The 25,554-nt window shown below is 39.2% G+C and overlaps 1 protein-coding gene across 1 annotated transcript in view; it reads right to left on the reverse strand.

Annotated features, from left to right (window-relative positions):
- Positions 1–25,554, reverse strand: part of COG3 (component of oligomeric golgi complex 3) — a 36,457-nt gene that overhangs the window by 1,810 nt on the left and 9,093 nt on the right. The window contains exons 7-21 of the mRNA XM_054399263.1: positions 24,620–24,745; positions 22,277–22,357; positions 22,026–22,069; positions 21,694–21,820; positions 20,745–20,836; positions 18,298–18,437; positions 16,476–16,636; positions 13,468–13,573; positions 11,411–11,535; positions 9,732–9,821; positions 6,753–6,873; positions 4,320–4,408; positions 4,084–4,218; positions 2,822–2,897; positions 965–1,092 (exon numbers count right to left, since the gene is read on the reverse strand). Coding sequence (XP_054255238.1) covers positions 965–1,092; positions 2,822–2,897; positions 4,084–4,218; positions 4,320–4,408; positions 6,753–6,873; positions 9,732–9,821; positions 11,411–11,535; positions 13,468–13,573; positions 16,476–16,636; positions 18,298–18,437; positions 20,745–20,836; positions 21,694–21,820; positions 22,026–22,069; positions 22,277–22,357; positions 24,620–24,745 — 1,641 coding nt within the window. The remainder of the gene's footprint in view (positions 1–964; positions 1,093–2,821; positions 2,898–4,083; positions 4,219–4,319; positions 4,409–6,752; positions 6,874–9,731; positions 9,822–11,410; positions 11,536–13,467; positions 13,574–16,475; positions 16,637–18,297; positions 18,438–20,744; positions 20,837–21,693; positions 21,821–22,025; positions 22,070–22,276; positions 22,358–24,619; positions 24,746–25,554) is intronic.

A 25,554-nucleotide genomic window follows, 5' to 3' on the forward strand; every position in this document is an offset into this window, starting at 1 on the left:
TTGGCTGGGACAGAGCTAGTTTTCTTATAGTGGTACTATCATGCCAAGTAGGTATGCAAAACAAACAGAACCAGCTGCTTCTAACACGTGTGTGTTATGTAGGTTGAGTAGAAGAGAGAGCAGGACAGCTGTTGTGGGGTTTTTTAAGCTAAACATATAATTATAAAATATATTATTTGTCTTTTCAACAGGATTCTCACACGTGGGACACTACAGTGACCGCAACAGTCTTCACTATTACATGTGCATGGTATTTGCCACGTGTTTACTGGCTGGACTGGAAGCCTAGAATAACTCCACAGATATACAGAACATAGAATGGCTTAGATTAGAAAGGACCTTAGAGATCACCTACCCAAACCTCTCTGCCATGGGCAGGGACACCTCTCAACTAAACTTGGTTGCTCAAGGCCTCAGCCAACCTGGCCTTGAATACTGCCAGGGAGGTGATATCCACAACCTCTCTAGGCAACCAATTCCAGAGTCTCACCACCCTCATACTGAAGAACTTCTTTCTAAGATCCAGTCTAAACCTACTTGCCCTCAGCTTAAAACCATTCTCCCTTGTCCTGTCTCTAGATACCCTTATGAAAAGTCCCTCTCCAACCTTCCCGTAGGTTCCCTTCAGGTATTGGAAGGCAGCTCTAAGGTCCTCCCTGAGTCTTCTCTTTTCGAGGATGAACAACCCCAGCTCCCTCAGCCTATCCTCACAGCAGAGGTGATCCAGCCCGTGGATCATCACTGTGGCTCTCCTCTGGACTCGCTCCAACAGGTATGTGTGTGTATGCATGCCTCTTTATACACACTTAAAAACACAAGCACACATACATTTATATAGATACATTACAAATACAACCACACAAACACAGAAATGTAAGGTGAACAATCCCACACTATGTATTGGAAGTCTTTGAGCAAAGGAAGGCCCAACAAAACATGCTAAAGGACATCTAGCAATACTCACTCTAACTGGCTTGAACAAAATTAATTCTGTATCTTTGTTGGACAAATACAAGGACATGCTTCGTAATGTTGACGGCAGCTTTGTTTTTATTGTCTTGTAAGTAGAAGAGACCAGATCATTGATCTTTGCTGAAAGCAAAAGAAAATATGTTTAAACAAGTTGACATGGAGCTCTGCTGGTTGAAATCCATGCTCCAGAATAACACCTCCACTTTACCGGGGCTGACCATAACCACAAGTTTGAGTGCAAGAGAAAGAAAGAGGGTGGTGACTGTGCTGTGCAGTATCAGCCCATCATGACCACTTTTGAGACCTACTCAAGACATAAGCCTCATTTTCCCTGCAGAAAGTACATCCAACCCATTTCTACAAGCTACCCCATCCTCCTGAGGTTCCCAAAGTAACAGTCTCCCAACAGCTGTGTGACCTGTGCTAGCTTTTGTGGTCCTGCTCTGGCAGGGGGGGTTGGACTCAATGATCTTCAGAGGTCCGTTCCAACACCTAACATCCTGTGATCCTGTGAATTAGGCTACCTCTAGAAAACTTGCCTAGAAGAGAAACTGCTAGGAAATAAACAGTTCTAGTAAAGAGAACAGCCTATCAGAAATTCTCCTTGCTGACCATATGCCACATCTCTAAGGAGGCAGCAGCACAACCATCTGGATTTTGAATCAACCAGACAGGAACCCCCTCTCAGACAATACCTTCTTTCTTTATTGCTAAGTATTTTAATAATTTTACAAGATCTTCTTAGTGGGCAGAAGAAAAATATATAACTGTAAAGTACAAAAGTTCATACACTATGTTTTGGGGTTTTTTTTGCAATTTCTACTGCATTTAAATATTGTCTGCCTACTCCTGATTCCCAGACAAATGACTCCAGGAAACAGCAGTAGCTCTGCTTAGATCTGCCTCTACACACATAATTATCTCCAAGCAAACATTAAAAATACTCCTGAAGAAGCAGGAGATGTGAAAGTAGAAGCTTGAGTTAGCCCTTCAGTGTTTGACTCATGCAGCAGCACTGAATTATGAATGAATGTCTGGCATTGCATTTTTAAAACATGATGCAAGAGCAAGTTCCAATGCTTGAACAGGAATAACCAGATTTCTTGGTTTCACCCAGAAGCACAACTTTGTACTCTGAAGAGCAGAACAACTAGGGAACATCTCAACTACTCCAAACGTTCCTACGAAGCATTCACATTTGAATTCTTAAGAATAAGGAAAGAAAGCTGGATTCCATTTTTGGATAGTGACAAGAAAATTGAAAAGTAGATAAAAAATGAACAGACAAGAAAAGCTTCAATACAGATTCATTTTCTCCTACAAAAGCAACATCTTTATCATAAGGCAATCAAAGAATTCCTGCATACAGTTGTGGAAATGCTCTTTTCATCCAAGAACAGTCACAGCTTGAGAAATACTCAAGTCATTCATCCACTGCACCAATTAAATACATATTCTGAAGTTTGTCAGATTTCGGTTTACAGATATCTTAACACATTTGAACTAGCACGGAGGCAAAAATGGAAGCCAGGATTTTCAAGAAAAAAGTTAAGACAGTTCTTAGGTGCTTAGAATTTTAACAAATTGATCACAGTCTCCCAGTTCAAATTAATCTGGCCAGCTTTTCAGATTCCTGTGGTTTAGAAGTCAGGCACAGAGACAAGTGACATCCTGAAATACTCCCCTCATATAATGCAAGCCCCATATATTGCTCTACCAAAACTGGTAAATGGAAAGGGTCTTTTTCTCCACTTGATAGTTTTTAGAAGTCTCAAAGTAGTAAATGATCATGACTTTACCAGCCTACAAGCACCTCAGAGGTAAGACAGATATAAAACAGAGCAAATACCTGGCTGTGCCCAAGGCTGCTGCGAAAGGCTGTACTTGGGACCTCCTTGAGTGGCCATTGTTTTTAAAGCAGCTACCTGAAACAAGTACAATCAACAAAACCATTTTTCCTTCAATTGAATTCACAACAAAGTGACAAAGTAGCAATGGCAGCAAACAGAATCTCCCCTGCTCTCTCTGTGCCCTCACTTAATAATACACAGGGGAAGCAGCTTGACATCAATGCAATTCAAAATTACAACCACGATTGCTTCTTGAAAGTAAAATTCAAAATGGGATTAAATTTACAAAGATGCTTAGGCACTTAAGGATACAAAACCTCAAAAGAGATTTATACATAAGCAGGTTAGTCAAACTACCCAGATTCCCAATTAATCATTTGGGCAATCTATCAGTCTTACCAGTTATTTATCTATAGAGGCATTTTAGGCATGCCACTGGCACCTCACCCCAGCATTACAAGCATCAGCAAATTCAGTACTGTAATATTCTAAATTCTCAAAATACAGCAGCTGGGACCTTCATAATGTCCATGCAATGCTGTAGCCCAAATTTCTGAGATGTCATGTCACTTATTCTCAGTACATAAAGATCTAAAACACACTTTTCTTGTTTGAGGAGTAACAGATCCTGCTGTGTCATTTTCTCAGGATGGCCAGAAACACTGAGCTCTCAAGCAGGTTCTAGAAAGAAGTGTATTGTAACAGGACTTTTTGGGTTTGTTTTGGGTTTTTTTCCCCCTTATTCCCTATAATCTTTCAGACCAACTTTTGTTAGGATTTTCTGTCACAAACAGGACTTGCAAGGAAAGTCCTGCAACTCAAGCAGCTCACTGGTATCAAATATGCTGAGAACTAAAAATGGTAACGCTTCACAGCCATACTCCAAGGCCACCCTCAAGAGCGTGCACGACCCAAGATTGTTTTTGAAGGCTTACAAGTTCAGTTAAGGTAGGAGTTTTCCCTGCCAACTTTCGTTGACCTGTGTTAACTCAATGAAACATTAAAGCTTCTGGATCAAAAAGCATAAAGGGTTGCTTTCTAAAGCAAACTACTTCATGTTCCTTTAATATATTAATCTCAAAAATGCTTGAAAAATTGATATTGGAACTTAAAAGAAAGCATGACCTTGTAATGGGGAATGCTGTCATCCTCAGCTAATCAGACAGAACTAGCAGCTTCTCCTACACCCAATTTCAATAATAATTCCCTTGGTCCTACCAGCATTTCAGTCAGGTTAACAAACATACAACACGTTTTTTACCTTTGTCATGAACTCCTCCAGCTGCTCTATAAACTGTTTGGTTTGCTGCTGAATAAACTGTTCACAAGCTGATTTCAGATGACGATCTACGTCTTTCTTAGAATCGATATAATGTTCTCTGATTTCTGGAGTACCCTTGAACAGAAGACAACAATTCTCTCCTTTTTATTTGCCAGAGATCGCCACCCGCTTTCCAATGACCCAGTTTTCCTTAATGCAGTAAGACTCCATATTACCTCCAGCAAGAACTGTATCAAGGCGTTGTTGCTGTTTAGTCTGAAAAATCTTGAAACTGTCTTAGGGTTCAGGATTTTAAACGCTGCATCTGTGAAACAGAAAGTCACTCATGCTGTAAGGCAATGGGATTCAGCTCCAGGAATTAGAAACTCTAACAACTCATAAAACACACTAATAAGTAGCTCTAACCACTAATGAAAAATGGTCCAGCATGATTAGGACTGTAACATTAATGATTCCACTGCAGCTAGGTGTGGATCCACAAGTGCACAGGCACAGAAGCACACAAAGCTTGGTGAACTATTTTTCAATTCCACCTGTGGTAAACTTGAATCTAACAGTTGTGCAACCTACACGGATAAACCAATGACCTAACAAATGTCTGCCACTAGCTGTAGTGGTTCAGCACACAAATTCTGCGAGCTCTTCTCCTTCTGTAACAACATCTTCAAGTGAAAGACTTTTACATAAAATATGTAGTTAAACATTTATGAACAACATGCAGAATTTGACCCACATTGCCTGGGAAAAAATCAAGTACAGTCGCATGAAGTAACTTCAAACTGTAACTCCTTTCCTCTGCGCTTAATTATTTTAGTTAGGACTAAACAACAAAACATCAAGGTCGAGACACACTCCTGTTTATGGTCTCTACAAAAATCCCAAGAAAGAAAAGCAACAATGCCTGTAATTAATACAAGATACTGAAACTACTCTTATAGTGTTAACAGGATGTTTTCAACCTGAAATCTAGTCAAACTGAGAAAATTATCAATATGGTTCCAGTGTGGCTTATTGCCCTAATGTCATTCATTTATCATCCTACATATCCATGCTTTGTTTACACTTGAAAAGCAATTCTGTCCCCCTTCTTGCTGTATAAAGCAACAGAAGGGAAGCACTTAAAGAAGTGCTGTCAAAGGCATTAAACACAGGGAACACCATATATGTAAGCACGCAGGTTTTGCACTGAACTAAGAATCTGCACTCCTATGCGGTTCAAGAAGACCACAGAAAATGATCCATTTTGTTCTCTGCATTAATTTCCTAGAAATGCCACTGATTCCAAAAAGAGCCCAAGATCTTGATTAAAAGCCTATGAGATAGGGTGAGCCACTTTTTCCCACTGTATACTTCAGTTACACGAACCTTAGCATTACACTACTTCAAACAAAACCCAAAATTGGGCAGGACTTTTACATCAAGCAGTGTCCCTTTGTCTAGAAAACCCAAATTAAGTTTTACTCTCTGTGCAGAAAAAGCTTGGCTAGAACACAGTAAAACTCCTACTAGCAATGTTATTTTTCTTCTATAACTCATCCCAAATATAAAATCACTACCTGTCTATGCTACACCACATGAAGAATTAAGCATAATGTTCAACTTTTCAGCACCAGCAGCATCTTTTCAGCACTGCCACCACCCAATATAAAGAAAGTATTTCCCATTACTTACCACTACCATGTGCAAAGTGCTGGCTGGCACAAAAATTTATTCAGTTAACTGAAGATGGAGAACAAACTTGTGTGTCAGCCAGGACAAGACACCAAAAGGATGTATTTGCCCTTTAACCTCCAGTCAACTAGAAACTACTCAACAGGTAGGAGGTTTTATTGATGTTCAAATGCAACAGGTGAAATGGTTAGAGTGAGAGTGGCTTGCTTCAGAGTTAAACAGTAGCATATTAGATGGCAGGAAAGAAAAGTCCTTTCTTCAGCTTTCTCTTCTGGAGTGGAAGAACAGAAACTTGGCATGCTTCAAATTATTTTTCCCCATTATCTCTGTAAACTGGACAAGTGCATGATAGTCCACTTTTGTGCTGAGAGAGATTTTTTTCAGCATTTTATAAAGTAACCATAGCACAAATTTAGATACTGTGACTATAAACTACCCTCTGTTTTCCATTCCTACAACAGACATGGTTGCTACATAAAACTACACAACAACACTGTTTATTCAACTTGCAACTCCAAGAAATCCTTTCCAAAACTAAATGCCATAGAAAGGTCAGTCTAGGGATCTCAATATGTTCTAGGCAAGTCAAATATGTATTGTTAACTTCACCTGCTAAACAGCAGTAACAAAAGATACTCCTTTAAAGAGTCAGAAAAGGGAAAAACATCTCTGTGTAATAGAAATGTAGATTACTTATCTGTTCTTAAAAAAAGGACTGGATAAATAAGTTAGGTTAGCAGAAAAACACAGTGAAACACATTTCATGCAGAAATAAAGATTTTGTTAGATACATCTTAAATTGCCCTGAATAAAAGAATGACTCCATTTTATTTTTCAGAGATGATAAGAACAAAGCAAGAGATTAGAACAAGCATACAGGTCATTGCAAGTGAACATAAAATAAACCCATAAGTATTTGTTGGTACATTATGGGAGGCCAATCCCATCCCATTCTGTAGCCAGCAACTGTTCAGTACCTCTAGTTTTCTTAAGGTCCAGGGAAATTTCCTTAATGGTGAAATCAGTGTGGAAAGGAGCAATTTGTTCACGGAGAATCAAAAGGTGTTTTATTAAGAAAAGCTGTCCATCAACTTGGGTCTACAGCACAAGAGAAAGAACATGCATTACATGTTAAAAAAACCCACAATTAAATGAAGAGCAAAGTTTCAACACCACCATTCTTATTAGTTACTTCCTATAACAAAATTAACACTAATAACCTTACTGATGACCTTTTTCCATTAGTCTGCAGTGCCACTAACTAAACTCTGGGATCGACAAATCCCTCTTCTATTGTTCCTAACAAATCACTCTACAGGAGCAAACTTCATTCACATTATCCTTAAAGAATTAGATTATACAACCATATTATAAAATGTCCACATTAAGTACAGGTATCCATTATTTGAAAGATGCAAAGTACTTCTTCTTAAGAGTCAGGAATTATTTCATGTAATTCACTGAATTTTTATCTGAAAAACATGAGGTTCTAAATTATTTTTTTTTAATCGTTATGATAATTTTTAAAAAGCCAGACAGTGAATGTATCTGCAACACCCTGGACTGACTGTGCTACTTGTGCAAAGGTCTTACAAGGCATTTTTCTCATGTCATTAAATACAAAGCTTAGTTAATTTCTGAAGAGTACAGCAAAGATACAAACAATAAAACAAGGCCAAGCTCACATCACCAAGAGGATCAGTTTTGCATTGTTTGGTAATTTGGCTATGTGCCTGACACTGCATGTTTGCTTTAATCTTTGAAGTTCATGGCTTCACGAACTTTGCAAGCTGGAAGAGAACTTCCCTTCATACAATGTTAAATAAAACAGTAAAGAAGAAATTAGATTTAAACCTGCGGTTTTAACAAATAAAAATGTTTACTGAATGGTTTATTTTTATTTTTTTAATATTCTTACATGCATGATTTCACTAGATAATGTCAAATTAACATGCATCAAGAACAAAGCGGTACAGATCCTAGTCCTAGGACAATCTGCCGAGGGATCACTGCAGGGTGAGTTTTGTTCTCTGCAATACTTTTAAGTCAATGCTGATCTGATACACAACACTGGAATGGATAATTAACTATAGAATTCTGAAACAGGTACATATGAAATAGCTATCTGCACAAGCCAGAAGAAAATGTGGTTCTTTTTAAAGATACTATCTTTAACAGATAATTTTGATAGGACACTAAAAAGAAATAATTCAAAAGCAGAGTCCCCTCAGGGATCAGTCCTGGGACCAGTCTTGTTCAACATCTTTGTCAGTGCCATGGACAGTGGCATTGAGTGCACCCTCAGCAAGTTTGCTGATGACACCAAGCTGTGTGGTGCAGCAGACACGCTGGAGGGAAGGGATGGCATCCAGAGGCACCTTGACAGGCTGGAGAGGTGGGCACAAGCCAACCTCATGAGGTTCAACAACACCAAGTGCAGGGTCCTGCATGTGGGTCGAGGCAATCCCAAGCACAAATACAGGCTGGGCAGGGACTGGCTGGAAAGCAGCCCTGAGGAGAGGGACTTGGGGGTGCTGGTGGACGAGAAGCTCAACATGAGCTGTCAATGTGCACTTGCAGCCCAGAAAGCCAACCAGATCCTGGGCTGCATCAGGAGAAGTGTGGCCAGCAGGTCAAGGGAGGTGATTCTCCCCCTCTACTCAGCTCTGGGGAGACCCCACCTGGAGTACTGTGTCCAGTTCTGGAGCCCCTATTACAAGAGGGATCTGGACATGCTGGAAGGTATCCAGAAAAAGGCCACCAGGATGATCAGAGGGCTGGAGCACCTCTCCTGTGAGCACAGACTGAAAGAGTTTGGGCTGTTCAGTCTGGAGAAGAGAAGGCTCCAAGGTGACCTTCTTGTGGCCTTCCAGTATCTGAAGGGGGCCTACAAGAAAGCTGGGGAGGGACTTTTTAGGATATCAGGGAGTGATAGCACTAGGGGGAATGGAATAAAGCTGGAAGTGGGGAGATTCAGGCTGGAAGTGAGGAGGAAGTTCTTCCCCATGAGAGTGGTGAGAGCCTGGAATGGGCTGTCCAGAGAGGTGGTTGAGGCCCCATCCCTGGAGGTGTTTAAGGCCAGGCTGGATGAGGCTCTGGCCAGCCTGATGTAGTGTGAGGTGTCCCTGCCCATGGCAGGGGGGTTGGAACTAGATGATCCTTGAGGTCCCTTCCAACTCTAACAATTCTATGATTCTCCTTTGTGACATGGTTTGATGGCCATGGTGATTCTATGATTCTGTGAAAATTTCTAATAATCTAATAGTTTTTTCATTACTAAATATTTACTGCTTATACAAATCTATCAATTTTAGCCTTTCCTTTTATTATTTTTTTCCTCCCAAATTCACTTCCTGGTTATTGGGAATTAGCAAGTAACTACAGTACCTTTATTGAAGGAACTATGACAGAAAAATAGAAGGTTCACTTCAATTATAGTAACACATAAAGTTAAACTGACTTGATGAAACTGTACTGAACTCTGAGCAACACATCAGATCAAACCTTTTGATAATAGACAGTTCTGAGCAGAGAGCATTTAACAAATCTTCCCAGGGAGCTTAATACTTAATATTTTTGAAAATTCAAACAATGAAGGCAGAGGGGAAAAGAGGAATGTATCAGGCATTGAGAACAGATACAGGGAGCGGAGACTTTGAGCAGAAATTTTTCTTCAGGTACCACTTGATTGAATTCACATGAGTTACAGCAGCCTGCAAACGTGATTGCTATGATTTGTATTCCATCTTTTCAGATAGGGTAGCATGAGAATCATTATCTTTGCTTTACAATACATTAACCCAAACTAAAAGCAAACCCATCAGGTATTCTGGGGGCACAGCAACATGTTTTCACTGATATTTTAATAAGAGTTCTGGACAATTGCATTATGGCTTCAGAGATACACAAAAGAGGAAGGAGGATGAAGAAATCATACCCAAAGCAGAAATTCTGACCTTGTTTTTGCTGATAGAATCAGCAGCTCCCAGCAGAGAATGGATACAGGCAGATAAGGCCTCTTGTGATAATCCCTGAAACACTGCCCTCTGCAGGGAAGAGAAAATCAGAGCCAGAACACAGGTGTTAGCAAAGCTGAAGCACAATTTAAGAGTTGCAGTTTGCGAAAAGTGTGCTTACCAGCACACAAAACTCTAGATTAGTTAGCTACAAACATGTTGTTTAAATGCAGTAAGACAGGATGGAGCATTGATATATAGCATTCCATGTGCCTGGATACAGCTACACTCCCAAACACACCCTGTTCAACCCAGCTCTGAATCTGCACTCAGGTAGTGACATGGTCAGTGACATCTAATTCGTTTACAGCTAACAGCATGAATGATGCCTGCTGGGTAACCTGCCTAGACACTTCATGTGTCAGGGTAACAATCTGTGTCTGCAATTTATACTTGTAATAGATGTGAGATCATTCAAGTGAGTTTAACCTCAAGCAAACTCAAATTACCTCACGTTTGTGCCAGGTTAGTAAACAAACATGACAGCTGCCATGGCCCAAGTGACATGAAGTAACTCATCAAGCTGCAGCAACTAGATCATACAGCTGAGCTAACTACAGGGACACAGCACTACAACATAGTACATGACAGCCCTGAGCGCCCCAAGAGTTGCCAATGCCACTTCAGTCATGTCTTCTCCTATCTACAGAGTGCAGGCAAGGCTTACCACTTCTGCTAGAGTATCTTGGTGAAGAAACAAATCACTGTGCAGACACATTATAAATAAAGCCTTGCAAAGCACCCAGAAACCATCTCATCTGCAAAGGTCTAGCCTGAAAACAAGGGCAAATAACTCATTTATCTTTAACAAGATTGATATAGTAAGCAATAAAGTATGAGTATTTCCCAGCTTCTTTTTAAGCAGATAGCATCCTGGTTTCAATTTCACATAACACTAATCAAAGATATTTTTTTAATCTATCTAATAACGATACAACAGGCACAGAAAAGCAAAAACTCTCACATTATATTTCTGAGAGACACATTAGTATTTTATGCTAGGCTAGGCAACAGACATAAATCAGATTCTAAAGGGCAAGTCTACAGATACTTGAGAAGCAAACACTGCTTTGTTTCTGTTAGACATGAAGATTCCCCACTGTCTTAAACTCTGGCCATGTCTCCTACATTTTAGAAAGTGAAAAGATGTGCCACAAAAAAAATTTGAGAACATTTCCAAAATGTAGAAGTAGTAAAGTCATCATCTTTAGGATCAGAAACATCTGATGTCCTTCAAAGCACACAGCAAGAAAAACACTGACCTAGTAATCTCACCAATAATATCATTCACTATAATTGACACAGAACTTTCTGTTCTTTCTTGTTCTAGTTACTCCTCCAATCTGGTGCAACAAGTATCTTGAGCATCAGATACTGAAGTGTCTCTGGAACAGCAAAAGCAAGAGATGTAGAATTTCTAATTCCACAAATACAAAATCAGCTTGTAAACAATGACCTACACTTGTCACCTCAGCTGTTTATGTAAGGACAGCAGCAAAAAGACTAAGAGATAACAGATGCCAGTAACTGTTCTTTTGTAATTTACATTAAAATATTTGGACATGGTGCTACACACTTCACAGCTTCACTTAAAAAAAATTAAAGAAGTTTTTGCATACGTCTATACATCTGTACAGTTTGGAGAGGCAGACTAGAGTCCTTCTGACAGTAGGATACCACATTCCATGCAGATCTGCTGGTGAAATCGTGGTCTGGTGCCTGGGATTAAGGGATTCTGCTGAACCTGTTTAAAAGTAAAATACAGGCATCATGAACTTGTTCATCCATCCTTTCAACAATATCAGCTGCACTTCATAGCAACTCCACAGAAGTAAAGACATATTTCATTGTACCCAAACAGGTTAGGGGTTTGGGTTTTGTTCCCTCTGAGCAGGTCAGTACTAGATTTCTGCTATGTATAGAGCACATAGCTGTGATAAGACATGAATTCACTTTCAGGGATGGTCCAGTCTCATCCTTTTATAATAAATTAGTCCTATAGGCATATCTCCAGCGACAGCCCCTCCCCCCTAATTAGCTTGACAGCTGAAATTGTCAAACAACTACTGGGAAAAAAGAAGTGCAGGAGAAAAGGGAAAAAGAAATGACTTGTGATCATAGAACTACAGGAGATGCTCCACAAAAACAACAAAAAAAGGAAAACAATATTCCATCAATTTTACTTCATGCTTCCCTTTCTGCTGGGAATGATCCTACATGGATTAAACAGTTGCAAAAAGTACAGGGTTTAAACATCATGTTGATAACCATGATAATAATGGCAAAACCAACTTTGTCATGAGCCAGCTGTAAACAAAAGAGCTCCTCCTGGGTAACCTCTGTAATAGTTCTGTAGACTCAAAATGGATTTGCACAACACCTGACAGACAGAATTCTTGTATCACTTTCATTTTGACCTTAAATCCTGGGAAACAGTTGAGTCAATAGCATCAGAACTCTGATTCCAATTCGCAACAATTCAAAAAAAGTAAAATTTTTAAAATTTTATCTATTGATGGAATAAGCATTTGTGAAGTGCTTATGATCAGTGTGGGAAGTGCCTAAAATAATACAGCAGTATCTTTCTACCTTTTGCAACAATAAATTTATTGTCACAGTAATCAGAAGGCCTTTAAGGCCTTAGCTGTCAGTTTGAAGTTCATAGGCTATTTGTTAGTCACTTCAGCTACTCCTGCGGGCACTGAAAGGGGAGAGAGGTACCTTTGAAGGGCAAATAATCCCAATTATCTCAAACATTTATATTCAAATTATACCACACAGGTTACTTCTGTCTCCTGAATGTAGGTAGAATTTACAAGACTTGCAAATGCCACACACCTGGCTTGAAGCAAAATTAAATCCCCTCTCAATGGGATTTTTGGAATCCATCTGGAAACAACCAGAAAGACCTTTGCAAGCCTTGCAACCCAAAAGCAAGAAACTATCACGTAATCAAAAAGGAATATGAGAAGCAACTGACGAAGAGCTGAGAAAGGGCTGCTGGGAAAAATAACAATGTACCATTCTGAACAATAATAAAACAAAGGGAGGAATTCTTTATGGATCTTAGACAAAAAAAGAGTTCAAACACTCAAATGAATGGCATTAAGAGCCACATTTCATGGATTTTAGTACAATTTACAGGCACATGGGTCATGTATTTAAAACATCACAGACTATGAGCTGAATTATTGTAAACAGCTAAAATGACTAACTGGTTTCAGTAAGTGGAAACGCATTCAAAGGAAGAAGTCATCTTCCCAGGTAAAGGCACACACAGACACTCAGATTCTCAAACCATTCATTTAAGAGACAAGCTTGTCACACCAAACCGCCCTTGTCATCTTAGCACAGCTAACAAGCAGAAGTGCCCCTAATCTTGATGGCAAGGACGCTTTGCAGTAGAGAATACAGAAGATCCGTTTCATACAAAGTACAACGGATGCTGTCAGCTATAAAAGTAGTTGCTTCACCGACTGGATTGCAGTGGAAGCACAAAGAAACGCCACCCAAAGAAGAAGATTAAGTTGTCTCAGGGTTCTTAAATGAGACAAAGTTCAGGTCTCAAAATATCTTATGAATTTCTCCAGGAAAATAACCCTTTAGAGATACATTCAAGTTTCTCACTAATGGTTCAAGTTAATGCATGAACTTGACAACATGAGATATTTCATACCAGATTTCACTAAGCTGCAGGACTCAGGATCTTCTAGTCGGACATCTGAAAACGAAGCTTCAGATGGCAGCTTCTTCTGTTCCTCTTTTAAACTCTGTGCAATTTGCTGCAGAGAAAGATATACCACAACATTATTTTTTCTCCTTAACTTAAGCAGCATTGCACTGCTTTGACTACAATAGAGCAAAGCATACTAAACTGCAAAAGGAGTCAGCTACATCCAGCTCCCTGGTGTTCTAAAGGCATTAAAAAAAAAAAAAAAGACAAATGTTTCTGAAACAGTAGCAGAAGGATTTCAGTATCAATTTAAGAGTCATAAATATTGCACAGATCTGTGTAAAGCACTATTCTTTCCATTTTGTTTGTTTTTATTGATCTCTAAATACTAACTAGTGAAACCTCCTAGAAAGAGAAGCTCAAAACAGGGAAACCCAATTCAGCATTCACATGGATTTCATGTAGATAAATTCTGTTACAGCTTCATTCCTATGAATACGTGCAGGTGGCCCCAAAGTACTCTCTGGTTTATTCCCTGACGGAGTTCAACAAAAAGCTTTCCCCTAACATTACTCAACACTTCCACACTTGAACCTTTTTCACTACTTGGTCTGCTTCAAAGCAATGAAAGGCAGCAAGAACAAGCAAGGAACTGCATTAATATTTGAGCAGAACAGCACAAGAAATATTTCTGCCCTGTGCTTTTAATATTTTAATAATTCATTTACTCAGACAACATCTCTCTAAATAGCAAGGTTTTGAGGTTTAAAAGCAAGCAAGTAGCAAAACGAATCTCAAACCAGGCAAAAAAATGGAGTCTCACAAGGACATATGAAGTGAAGTGCAATTTCTCCATTTAGAATGAACTGTAAAACTCTTCTTCTTCCTGATTTGCCACAGGACCCTAGTTAGAAAATAATGCCTTGTGCAGTCTAAGTTATCTGCATTGCTTGCACATTAGTTACAGCTAACATCAAAAACTTCTCATAATCATTTTTTATCCAGTTCTATTCATAGAATTTTAGCAAAAAAAAAAAAAAAAAAAGGCAAAACAAACAAATCTGCACTCCTAACAGTTATACTGGTAAAACTTCTGATGACTAGTTGCTCTGAATGGAAGGATCCTGTTTACCTACATTCCATGTGGTGGGCTTCTTTGTTACTATTTTTGCTTTTTCTTCAAAAGCTTCTTAGTCCTTAAACTTCCTTAAACAGTCCTTAAACAGTGTAAAGGGTAAGTATTCTACAAACTCACTAGCTTTGGGATTTCTAAATATTTTCCTAAAAACCTGTGAATGTCCCAAAAATCACCAAAGCATAAACTGTAACATTATACATGTCTAAAGCTTTTATTAAGACAAGACTATAGCAATGTGAGTTCAGCACGAAGAAGTTTCTCACAGTGTTTGTCTGTTTACAGGCAAGAATTGGACACAATAAGGTACAGATATACAATAACAACTTCTTCCAGCCCACAGCAAGAAAAATAAATATACACAGCAATAAAGCTTCTGTTATTTATGTATGCTCCAGTTCTGAAGTCAAACAACAGCTTCTCTATCAACTGGTCAGCTGCAAGTCTCAGAATTTTTTAAGCACCAGCAGCTGTTGTGGTAGATAGATGGAAAGCATGACAGAACAATAAAATGTGGATCTTGCCAATCCATGTCGGAATTCCTGCTTTTAGTCAGCCCTGTCCTTTGACAGCTTGGGCCTATCATTATAAAGTGAATGGTAACAGCTATTTGAGGGGACCTTTATTATGCCTAATGCCTTCCATGCAATGCTGCCTTTCAGTTGCATATCAAAAGCAGTTTGCTCTAGTCAAAAACTATTTGGCTGTGGGTTTATTTCTGGGAATAGCTGGAATTCTGAAAGCTTTCATCAACATAGTATTTATCTTTTAAAGTAAGTGGAATTCATTTCATTCAACACAAACATTGACTCGAAGGGCTTTATTAATTGTCACAGTGTGAGTGCTGAAATCCCCCTCCCACACCGACAATGACCAGGCTAGCTCGGTCTGGAAGCAAATGAAAGCTGTATTTACAAGCAAATCTACAATCTATGATGAAATGCAATGAATATGTACAAATATACACTACTCACAACATTTACAAGTATGTACAATCAACAGAAAAACACAACCAAGCCCCTTTTGCTTCTCCCAAGGGGTCTTCCTGCCCCCCAGCCAGAAGGACTCCCCCCCAGACTCCCCTGGCAGAAGGCAGAGTCAAGAAGCAGAGAGGTTGTTAGACTTAGCTTGTCAAGGACAGTATGTGTGTTATCTTCAGCCAGAAAAGAAGAAGCAAGCAGACAGAAGCCAAGTGAGCTTTGTTTTGAGTAGTGGTTCTTTAATATTTCTCTCTCTCCAATGGAACTGTTTAATCATTATTTTGCTTTCTTACACCCAATAGTGATTTATTTACATTCTTTCTCTGCTCGAACTTTGTGAGAAGAAAAATTAAAAAGGCAGTCTTAAAACCATCACAGGCTTGTAAAAACTACAGAAATGGCTAATGCTGGTAGGGACTTGAAAAAGGCTACTGGAAACCACTGCTGACATGGCACTATAGGGTACAAGCAAGTCTTAGCATAGTGTACACACATGTACCAAACACTACTTGATCTGAAAACAACCTTGAAGCTAACTGGGCCTGTCCAAAGCTCTTCTTCAATCCCAGCTCAACCAGAAAACACAATGTAACACCTACTAAAGAAACTGAATCAAAATAAATTACTGTTGAGAGAAAATTTAGAAGCTTCAAGTTTAGAACTTTGAGAACTATCACCATTTTTACCGAGTTTGACATAAAGCGTTCTCTGACATCTAGTTTGGGGTCAAAACTTAAGCAGTAGGTGCCAATCTGAGAGCATCAGTAATACTAAATATGCCTAAGAACTGGGAAAAAAAAAAAAAACAAACTAAAAAGCACTATACTGCACAACTGTATATACTGCATATAAATAGAAAACCAATCAAGGACAGTAAGAATGCTGATGCTCTATACCTCCATCATTTCCAGCTTGTCAGGATATGCAAGATCACCTGGAGCAGGCTTGTAGCCTGTGATATCAGTCTGAATGTAAATGTGTGTCCTATAGACAAGGCGTTCTTGTACATCTTCTAACATCTGCTTGACACCAGCTGCAAATGCACCCAGTTGTTCAGCTAACAAAGGCAAGAAGACACAAATTTATGATTTTAATTATGAAACACACTTATCACAGAATTAACCAGATTGGAAAAGACCTTCAAGATCATCAAGTTCAATCTATCACCCAACACCATCTAATCAACTAAACCATGGCACTAAGTCTTTTTTTTAAACACTTCCACGGATGGTGACTCCACCTCCTCCCTGGGCAGCCCATTCCACTGGCCAATCACTTTCTGTGAAGACTTTCTTCCCAATAGCCAGCCTAAACCTCCCCTGGTGCAACTTGAGACTGTGTCTTCTCATTCTGTCACTGGTTGCCTGCAAGAAGAGACCAACCCCCACCTGGCCTATAACCTCCTTTCAGGTAGTTGTAGAGAGCAGTAAGTTCTCCCCTGAGCCTCTTCTTCACATGAAACTACTCCAGCTCCCTCAGCCACTCCTCACAGGGCTTGTTGTGCTCCAGACCCCTCATCAGCCTTGCTGCCCTCCTCTAGACATGTTCGAGAATATCAACATCTTTCTTAAATTGAGTGGCCCAGAACTGGACACAGTACTCAGTGTGGCCTAACCAGTATTTTTATAGACAAAAAAAGTTTAAAGTATGGCACATAGAACAATTATAAAATTGGCTTGCTACAGATACAGTCAGAATTACTGAACTCCATGTTGTAGTTGCTTCAGCTCATTTTCAAAAGTCTGTGAAAATGCAATCTGACACTGAACATCATGTGCCATGTTAGAATTAGCCATTCTAATGATCTGAGACCCAAGTAAGTTGACTGGCATTTCTGCTTTGGTTCTATCATAGCCAAAGTCTGCAGTGTGACTGTCAGGAGCTGACAAGCTAACTCATCTACCTGCCTCCCAAAAGAGATGTTCCAAAGCAGCTTATATCCAACTTAAGAACTACTGTATCAGCCTGAGTTTAAGTAGCACTTCTTAAGATGAGCCACAAGATTGTGTCAATTTTTTTTTTTCCCTCATTCCCATTTCTACTTCCAGGAAAACAAGCAATTTTTTAGGATACTGGCACAGCCTGAGAAACAAACAGCTATGCTTTATTAATACCAGCTACCAAGCATTTCTGTTTATCATTTGGTGCAAAGTTAAACAATTCCATTATGCATTGGTCACACTAAGGAAATGCGATAAATTTTTTTCATTTCTGTTAGACTATGAGCTCTGAATACTTCCAAAACTCCCAAATCTCTACCAGCTATGTAACTTCTCTGCTGAAGTTACAATTTGTAGTCTGGGAAAAACTATGTCACGGAGAATGAAAAAAAATCAGGTTTGTGTGCCCTTGTTTTGACATTACCAGAGCCAAGCAAAGCAATTCATTCATTCTAGTTCATTTAAATCAATCCTGGTGTGCTTATACACACTAGATAGATGCTACCTTGCATGTCTACAATCTAGAGAAAATAGTACCCTGTAACATCAGAATATTAATTTAAATGAAGACATACACAGACCCATAAATACAGACCTTTCTATTATTAATAAGAAAACTTAATTTATTTAAAATAACCTTACCTCATCTTTGACACCTTTAAGACTCATTTAAAAAAACCCAAAAAACCTAGTTGTCTTCTTTTTATCGCCTATGCAATTTAGTAATTTGATCTGTTAAGAAGAGTGTTAAAACCATGAGGTTCCACCTATGAGTTACCATTGTTCTGTACATGATCTTCAAGCATCTCATTCTTGAGAATCCCGCAGAGCTCAGAAAGCGTCTCTAAGTGAATGACATGGATGATCATTGGCCTGAGGACATCATACAATGAAAGACACAACTTCTCCAAGAGTTCACTGTGAAGAAAAAAAAAAAAAAAAAAAAAACACAAAGCAAACCACTTTTAGGATTCCTGCAACACCAAATAAAATTTTAACATAAACAAAGAATATTTTATGGCAAAAGTTTTTAAAGGAAGGGTACGAAAACAATGTAGCACAGTATCATAGAAGACTTATGAAAGGACTATTTAAAACATGAACCCCTGATTTCCTACAAAGATTTTTAAGAGAGGTAAGACATCAGCTGTTGAAAATGACAGTACAGTTTGTAATTAATTTTAAAATTAAAACCAACCTGTCACAAGAGGAAGACACTGTAAACTGGTTTATCTAGCTAACGTCCAGGTAATTGCTCCTGCTGATCTCAGAATCACACCCTCAATTTCCCCTTGAGAAACGGATTCCAAGTACTCAACAGTTTATCAGAACCAGGAGCACACAAAGAGGGATACAGAATGAGAAGCTTAGTAGCTTTTTCTGTAACAATTTCCAACACTGCAGGGCACACTTTTCAATCCAACGAAAGTTATGATATTCATGCACTATCAAACAGAAGAAATTCCACTTTATTTTTCTCCTTTCCTGTCCAGTGATGTGTGTATCTTGGTTAAGACACCAAGCATTCACTCCAGATATTTTTGCCATTCTCAATGCTCCCCTCACTAATCATAGATTAGCTAAGAATGCTGTTGACAGTAGCTGAAAATCCAATTAATCCCTCAGATTTGGGACTATAAACACAAAGGAAATTTAAATATTTACATTGTGGTACAGTTGTTGAGTTTACTGCACTATGATTTTTTTTTTTCTACTTCATAAAGAATGTGAAGGACAAGGAGAAGGACACTCCTTCAGAGAGGGAACAAAAAACGTAAGAGAAACATTTTGAAGTCTCTCTTCTGTTGTATTCTACAACTTCAAAGCAATTTGATAAAATAGCAACTCTCAATGTTAAAAGCAAAAAGAAATTTCTAACACCCTTAGTAGTAAACACAACACAACCTCAGATCTCTACTCTTGTCTAGATTTTTTGGTAAACTCGTATTTGCACACAGCCACCTATCTACCATGTCTTCAGAGCACCTCAGCACTTCAGAAAAAGAAAAAGGCTATTTATTATGCAGCCAAGAAAAAAATAATAGTTACTATTTGAAACATTTTCCTGAAAACATTTTTAGATGTAGGAAAAAAAAGGAAAGCAAGTTCTTACGAAAGGACGTAATCGGCTTCCATCAAGACTCAAGACCAATCAGAAGTCTATTTTCATTCTTAGTGTGAAGAGCAACAGCGACAAAATTTCTGTCTGAACATTTTACTCTGACATCAGTTAGGAATTTTTACTTCAGGATTTGGACTGAGACAGCTAAATTAGTTCTGAAGCCAATTTAGTTAGGTCACCTCAAATCCTGTGTACCTCTCACATGACAATTTATCAGAAAAGAGAGAAACTTACTAGTCTGCTACTATGTCTTAGTGTTTATGGCTTTTCTTTAGCTTTAGAGGATGGGGAGGTAAGCAGGCAGTAGCTTTTCTAGTTTAAGCTAACCCAGCTCAAGCTGCACTTGATTTTAAGATAACACCATGCTCAAAAACAGTGTCACAGTTATATTAATAGGAATATATTATACTTACAAACTTAATAGCAAAGGAATATGGCCTGCCCAAATTTAAAAATTATAGATCATTACAATTCAATTTGCTGGTGCAAACTGAAGAAGAAGCATACTCTACTCAATTGCTCTAATATTGTATGTCTGTCGTAAAAACCTTACAATACTTTTATAGTGCAATTAACATGTGCAGACAACAACATGACCCTCTTCTAGACCTAGGCAGAGCAGACACAGATTCTGTTCTTGTCAGGTGTCCACCACCCTGCCTTTCATTCAGCCCACACACAGGCACATGCAAATATTCCTTGACAGTAGGGGGAGCTCACAACCTCTAAAATCTTGATGAAAAATGGTTGGAGTGCATTGGCTTGATTTTACACTGAGGTAATTGAAAAGCACATCTGCGCTTGACAGCAAGCAGTTGGCACAGAGGCAGTACAAAACCAGCTGAGAGCTGTGGCACTGTAAACTTCTACAGGTATTTCAGAAGCAACTGTGTGTTCATCTCTTTCAGACCACCTACAGAGCATTTACATTACTCAGATCATTTACTTCTGCTTAAGAAGAAAAGAAGAACATCAAATTCTGATGCATAAATTACTTAAGTTGTGGGGTTTTTTCCCTTGTCAATTTTTATCAAACCTATTTGCTATATCACAGCATAGTAAATACAACATGCAATAAAACAAACCCAGCATGTACCACCTACTCCAGTTTTGGTGTTGGTTTTGTGAAGAACTCATTGTATAGCTGGTGTTCATCCTGGCATACATGGACCATAAAGGCACAACCACTTCGTACCTGTATTCACAGAAATACAAATACTTGTTTACTAAATTATTTTCCTTACATTAGTACCACATGAGATATTACAGACAGTATTACATCATTATCACAGTATCACAGTATATCAGAGGTTGGAAGGGACCTCAAGAGAGCATCAGGTCCAACCCCCCTGCCAGAGCAGGATCACTTAGGGTAGTCCACACAGGAATGCATCCAGGTGGTTTTGGAAGTCTTCAGAGAAGGAGATTCCACAACCCCCCTGGGCAGCCTGTTCCAGTGCTCTGTCACCCTCACTGTAAAGAAGTTTCTCCTCATGTTGAGGTGAAATCTTCTGTGTTCTAGTTTGAACCCATTGTTCCTTGTCTTATCACTGTGAACCACTGAAAAGAGCCTGGCCCCCTCCACTTGACACCCACCCCTCAGATATTTATAGACATTGGTCAGATCCCCTCTCAGTCTTAAGATCTCAGTCTCTCTTCATAGGGGAGATGCTCAATTATATTATAAATTGTATTACTATGATCGCTATAGCTCCCATTAAATTGAAGGTTTGTGAAATTATTGAGAGCAGCTATAAAACTAAGGAGTGAAAAGATGTCACTGGCTAAATAAAAGCACATGGTGCAACTTCTCTACCTGTTTGCTTCTGATGAAATTTAAGTAACCACACTTCCTACTTTCTCAAATACCCTTCTGCATGGTTTGGAACAGAGACTTTACAGAATAATCTTACACAAAACATGCATTATTTGAAAATACTAATAAGAAAAGTGACAATTCTGCATGAAAACAATTAAGTAAGTGCATTTTACTTGGGGGAAGGAGGATTGAAACCTAACAAAAACCCCACAGCACGTGATCACTTTACCTACCAGAGCACAATGATCTCTGTTGTTCTGACTGGTTAATTCTGTAACAGTGCTGGCGATACTTGGACCAAGCAAAAGCTCCCTCTGGTCAAGGTAACATTGATGGATTTCATTGAGAACCTGTTGATACCTAGCCAAGAAATTAAAAGAGTAACTGCATCCTGAAGCTCATTTTCTGGTAAACAACATTTATTCTAACACCCTCTTGAGGTTCTACCTAATTTCCATTTTTAAAACTTACTTTTAAGTTTATAACATGCTAAACAGTTCATGGACAAAAGTGAAGACGTTCAAAACTTAAAATTACTGAAAATAAACTATGTAGGCATACTTACTCTGGCATTTTTTCAGATCTTTGCTCTACTTGTTCAATAAGAGTCTACTCAATGAAAAGAAAAAAGTATTATCAGCAAATGATTTTTTCTAATAACTGGAAAGTAGTTTGCAATATTTTTCCATGGACACAATATGTAATCTTTGGACATTCACACTTGCACAATACGCAGTCCTTGCATTCACATTACTAATGAATTCAAAACAGAAACTATGAAAATGGGGTTTTACAGTCAGTTACCAGCCTACTTACTCTGACTTTGGGAGCAGCTGCTCTGAATTTTACATAAAACAGCGTGAAGGCATTGTCAGTATTTGGCACAGATGAAGGATCCTGAAAGCAGAGATGAGTAATCAGTTAAAAAGGAAAATAATATATTTGGCTTCCGGTATTTAGTGGCTGAGATAATTAGGCTCTAAACCAGGGTATTTGTTCTTCACACTTATAATGCCATTGGAGCAGTTCTCTGCCACTTTCCACCTTAAAAGGCATGCCTGTTTCAGAATTCAGATAAAACCAGATGGAAGAAAAAAATCCAAAAGTTTCAGCCATCAGTCCCTGCAATAAAAGCAACATTTTCAGTAATTACCACAATTCCCCCCACAGACCTGCCACAGTAGTACCGATTACTGTTCCTTAATCTGTAGTACTAAAACGGAACATAATTTCCCTTTTACCTGCCAGTCCCAAGGCCAGGGGGAGACTACTTTCATCCCTGTGAGCTACCTGACTATCCTTCTACAAACACAGATCAAAATCCCCCAATATTCACATGTGAAGGGTAACAAACATCATCTAGATCTCATCAGACCCTTTTCAGTCCTGACCAGACCTATTGTTGTGTTGCAATAGGAAATCCCAATGCTTGATCACATCTAAAGACCACTGGCCCACTTCTAGTGCAAGCAGACATTAGGTATTTCAGAGAAACATACAAAGCATCCACAAAACCCCACACAGATGATGGGAAGAAGCAGGTCATCTGACTCCTAAAAGAGGTCTCCTTCCTGACTTAAAACTGCTAAGCAGCAATTCAAATCTGGAAATAAGGTTTCACTTCTTTCTGCAGACATGCTTATGAACAGAGATTTCAGTTCTGCTTGAGCCCAGCTCACTCATGATAATCCATTAGCATCAAATCAAGCTAATAAATAATAAAAGCTACTTAAGGATAAAACATGAAAAATGTTCCATGCCACTTAACCAAGACCTTCACTTCAGAAGTATCCTTTAGCAAGTTTCCATGAACACTATCCAAATCCCCTTCCTTTAAGTCTGTCAGCTCTCAATTTTCAATTGTACTATGAAACTTAACTTTTCAACAAAACCAAAAAACCTCCCTAATCGCCATTTTGCCTAAATCCCACTGGGGATTAAAGCACCTGGGAGTAAAGCACCTACCTCAACTGTGACTCCTGAACATCACAGTCAACAGTTTAAAACTAATCAAAAGATACTGCCAAAACTAGCAGGAACCTGTTGTAACTATCTGCAGCTACACTAAATACTACAGACTTACCAAAAGATGACCAAGGGCACTCAAAAAATATCAGAATGGAATACTGAGTCATGTCATGAACTCAAGAGCTATTGTGCTTTAACAGTTTTCATCCAACGACACCCCTATGCACAATCCCTGTAATCTCTGTGGCACTAACAATCCATCTTCAAAACAGATCCCCCTAAAACCCATATTTCTCTTGTGCACTCTCCTCCCTACCTGGCAACACAGACAGCAGTGTGTGCTTCACCTGACTCAGAGCTACAGTGTGCACACCAGCTGAGGTTTCTGCCTAACTCTGCTCTTTATCCATCATAGCATAGTTTGGGTTGGTAGTGACCTCCAAAGGTCATCTAGTCCAAACCCCTGGAGTGAGCAGGGACATCCTCCACTACACCAGGTTGCTCAGAGCCTTGTTGAGCCTGACCTTGAATATCCCCAGGGATGGGGCCTCAGGCAACCTGTTCCAGTGTTCCACCACACTCACAGTAAAGAACTTGTTCCTAACGTCCAATCTAAATCTACTCCTCTGTAATTTCAAAACATTGCCTCTTGTCCCATCACTACAGGCCTTTAAAAACAGTTCCCTCTCCAGTCCCTCTTCTTGTAGGCCCCCTTCAGATACTAGAGGACCACTATATTAGATCTCCCCAGAGCCTTCTCATCTCCAGACTGGACAACCCCAGCTCCCTCAGCTTGTCCTTATAGGAGCGATGTCCAATCCCCTGATCATTTTTGTGGCCCTCCTCTGGACCCACTCCATCAGGTCCATGTCTTTCCTGTGTAGAGGGCTCCAGAACAGGATGCACCCCTAACCTTCATTAAGGTTACTGTTCACCCATCTACTTCACCTTCTTTAATTTCCATAATTTTGTAATTATCACCATTTAAAAATCATTTGGATCCCCAAGTCTCCTCAGATTCAGCTGAAACTTGACCAGTCTACACAAACACTGCAGTACAGAACTGACCAATATTCATACAAGGTTGCTGACACCTCCCACCCCTCCAAAAAAAAAAAAAAAAGAGAACTGCACAATGTTACACCAAATATTTCAGTACAGCTTGAGTTACCACTTACTGATTCATCTTACCCTTTTCATTAACTGGCTTGTGAGGTTCTGTAGTGTATTCACAGTGTATGTCTTGATAAGGTGCATAGCTTTAGAAAGGCATTGTTTAAACTTCATCAAATATACAGGATAGTCTTTAAAGTTTGGCTGAAAGAGATTTGAAAAAAAAAAAAAAACACAACACACCAACATTTTAAACATGAACAATAAGAGAGTCAAAAGTTTATTAAAACTTAAAATAGTATTTTACTAACTAGAAATGCTAGTTTGTACAAACTAAAAACAGTATTTGATGTAAATTATACAGAATACTAAGTATTTTCAGTAAAAACTTAAGTTTATAAAGTTTCATCTTTCCTTTTAAACTGCATTTGGCAGACAGAACATTTTAAGGGAAAAAAAACAATCATAGAATCATAGAATCAAGAAGGCTGGAAGAGACCTCAAAGATCATCGAGTCCAACCTGTCACCCTAAACCTCATGACTATCTAAACCATGGCACCAAGTGCCACATCCAATCCCCTCTTGAACACCTCCAGGGATGGTGACTCCACCACCTCCCTGGGCAGCCCATTCCAATGGCCAACCACTCTCTCTGTGAAGAACTTTCTCCTCACCTCCAGCCTAAACCTCCCCTGGCGCAGCTTGAGACTGTGTCCTCTTGTTCTGGTGCTGGTTGCCTGGGAGAAGAGACCAAACCCCTCCTGGCTACAACCTCCCTTCAGGTAGTTGTAGACAGCAATGAGGTCTCCCCTGCGCCTCCTCTTCTCCAGGCTAAACAGTCCCAGCTCCCTCAGCCTCTCCTCATAGGTCTTGTGCTCACAGCCTCTCCCCAGCCTCGTTGCCCTTCTCTGGACATGCTCCAGCAATTCAACATCTTTCCTAAACTGACAATTTAATATGAGAACGCAGTTTTGAAATTATTAAGATTTGACTAAAATCAATGCAGAATTAC

The sequence above is a fragment of the Indicator indicator genome, chromosome 1 (genome assembly GCF_027791375.1).
Source record: "Indicator indicator isolate 239-I01 chromosome 1, UM_Iind_1.1, whole genome shotgun sequence".
Lineage (NCBI taxonomy): Eukaryota > Metazoa > Chordata > Aves > Piciformes > Indicatoridae > Indicator > Indicator indicator.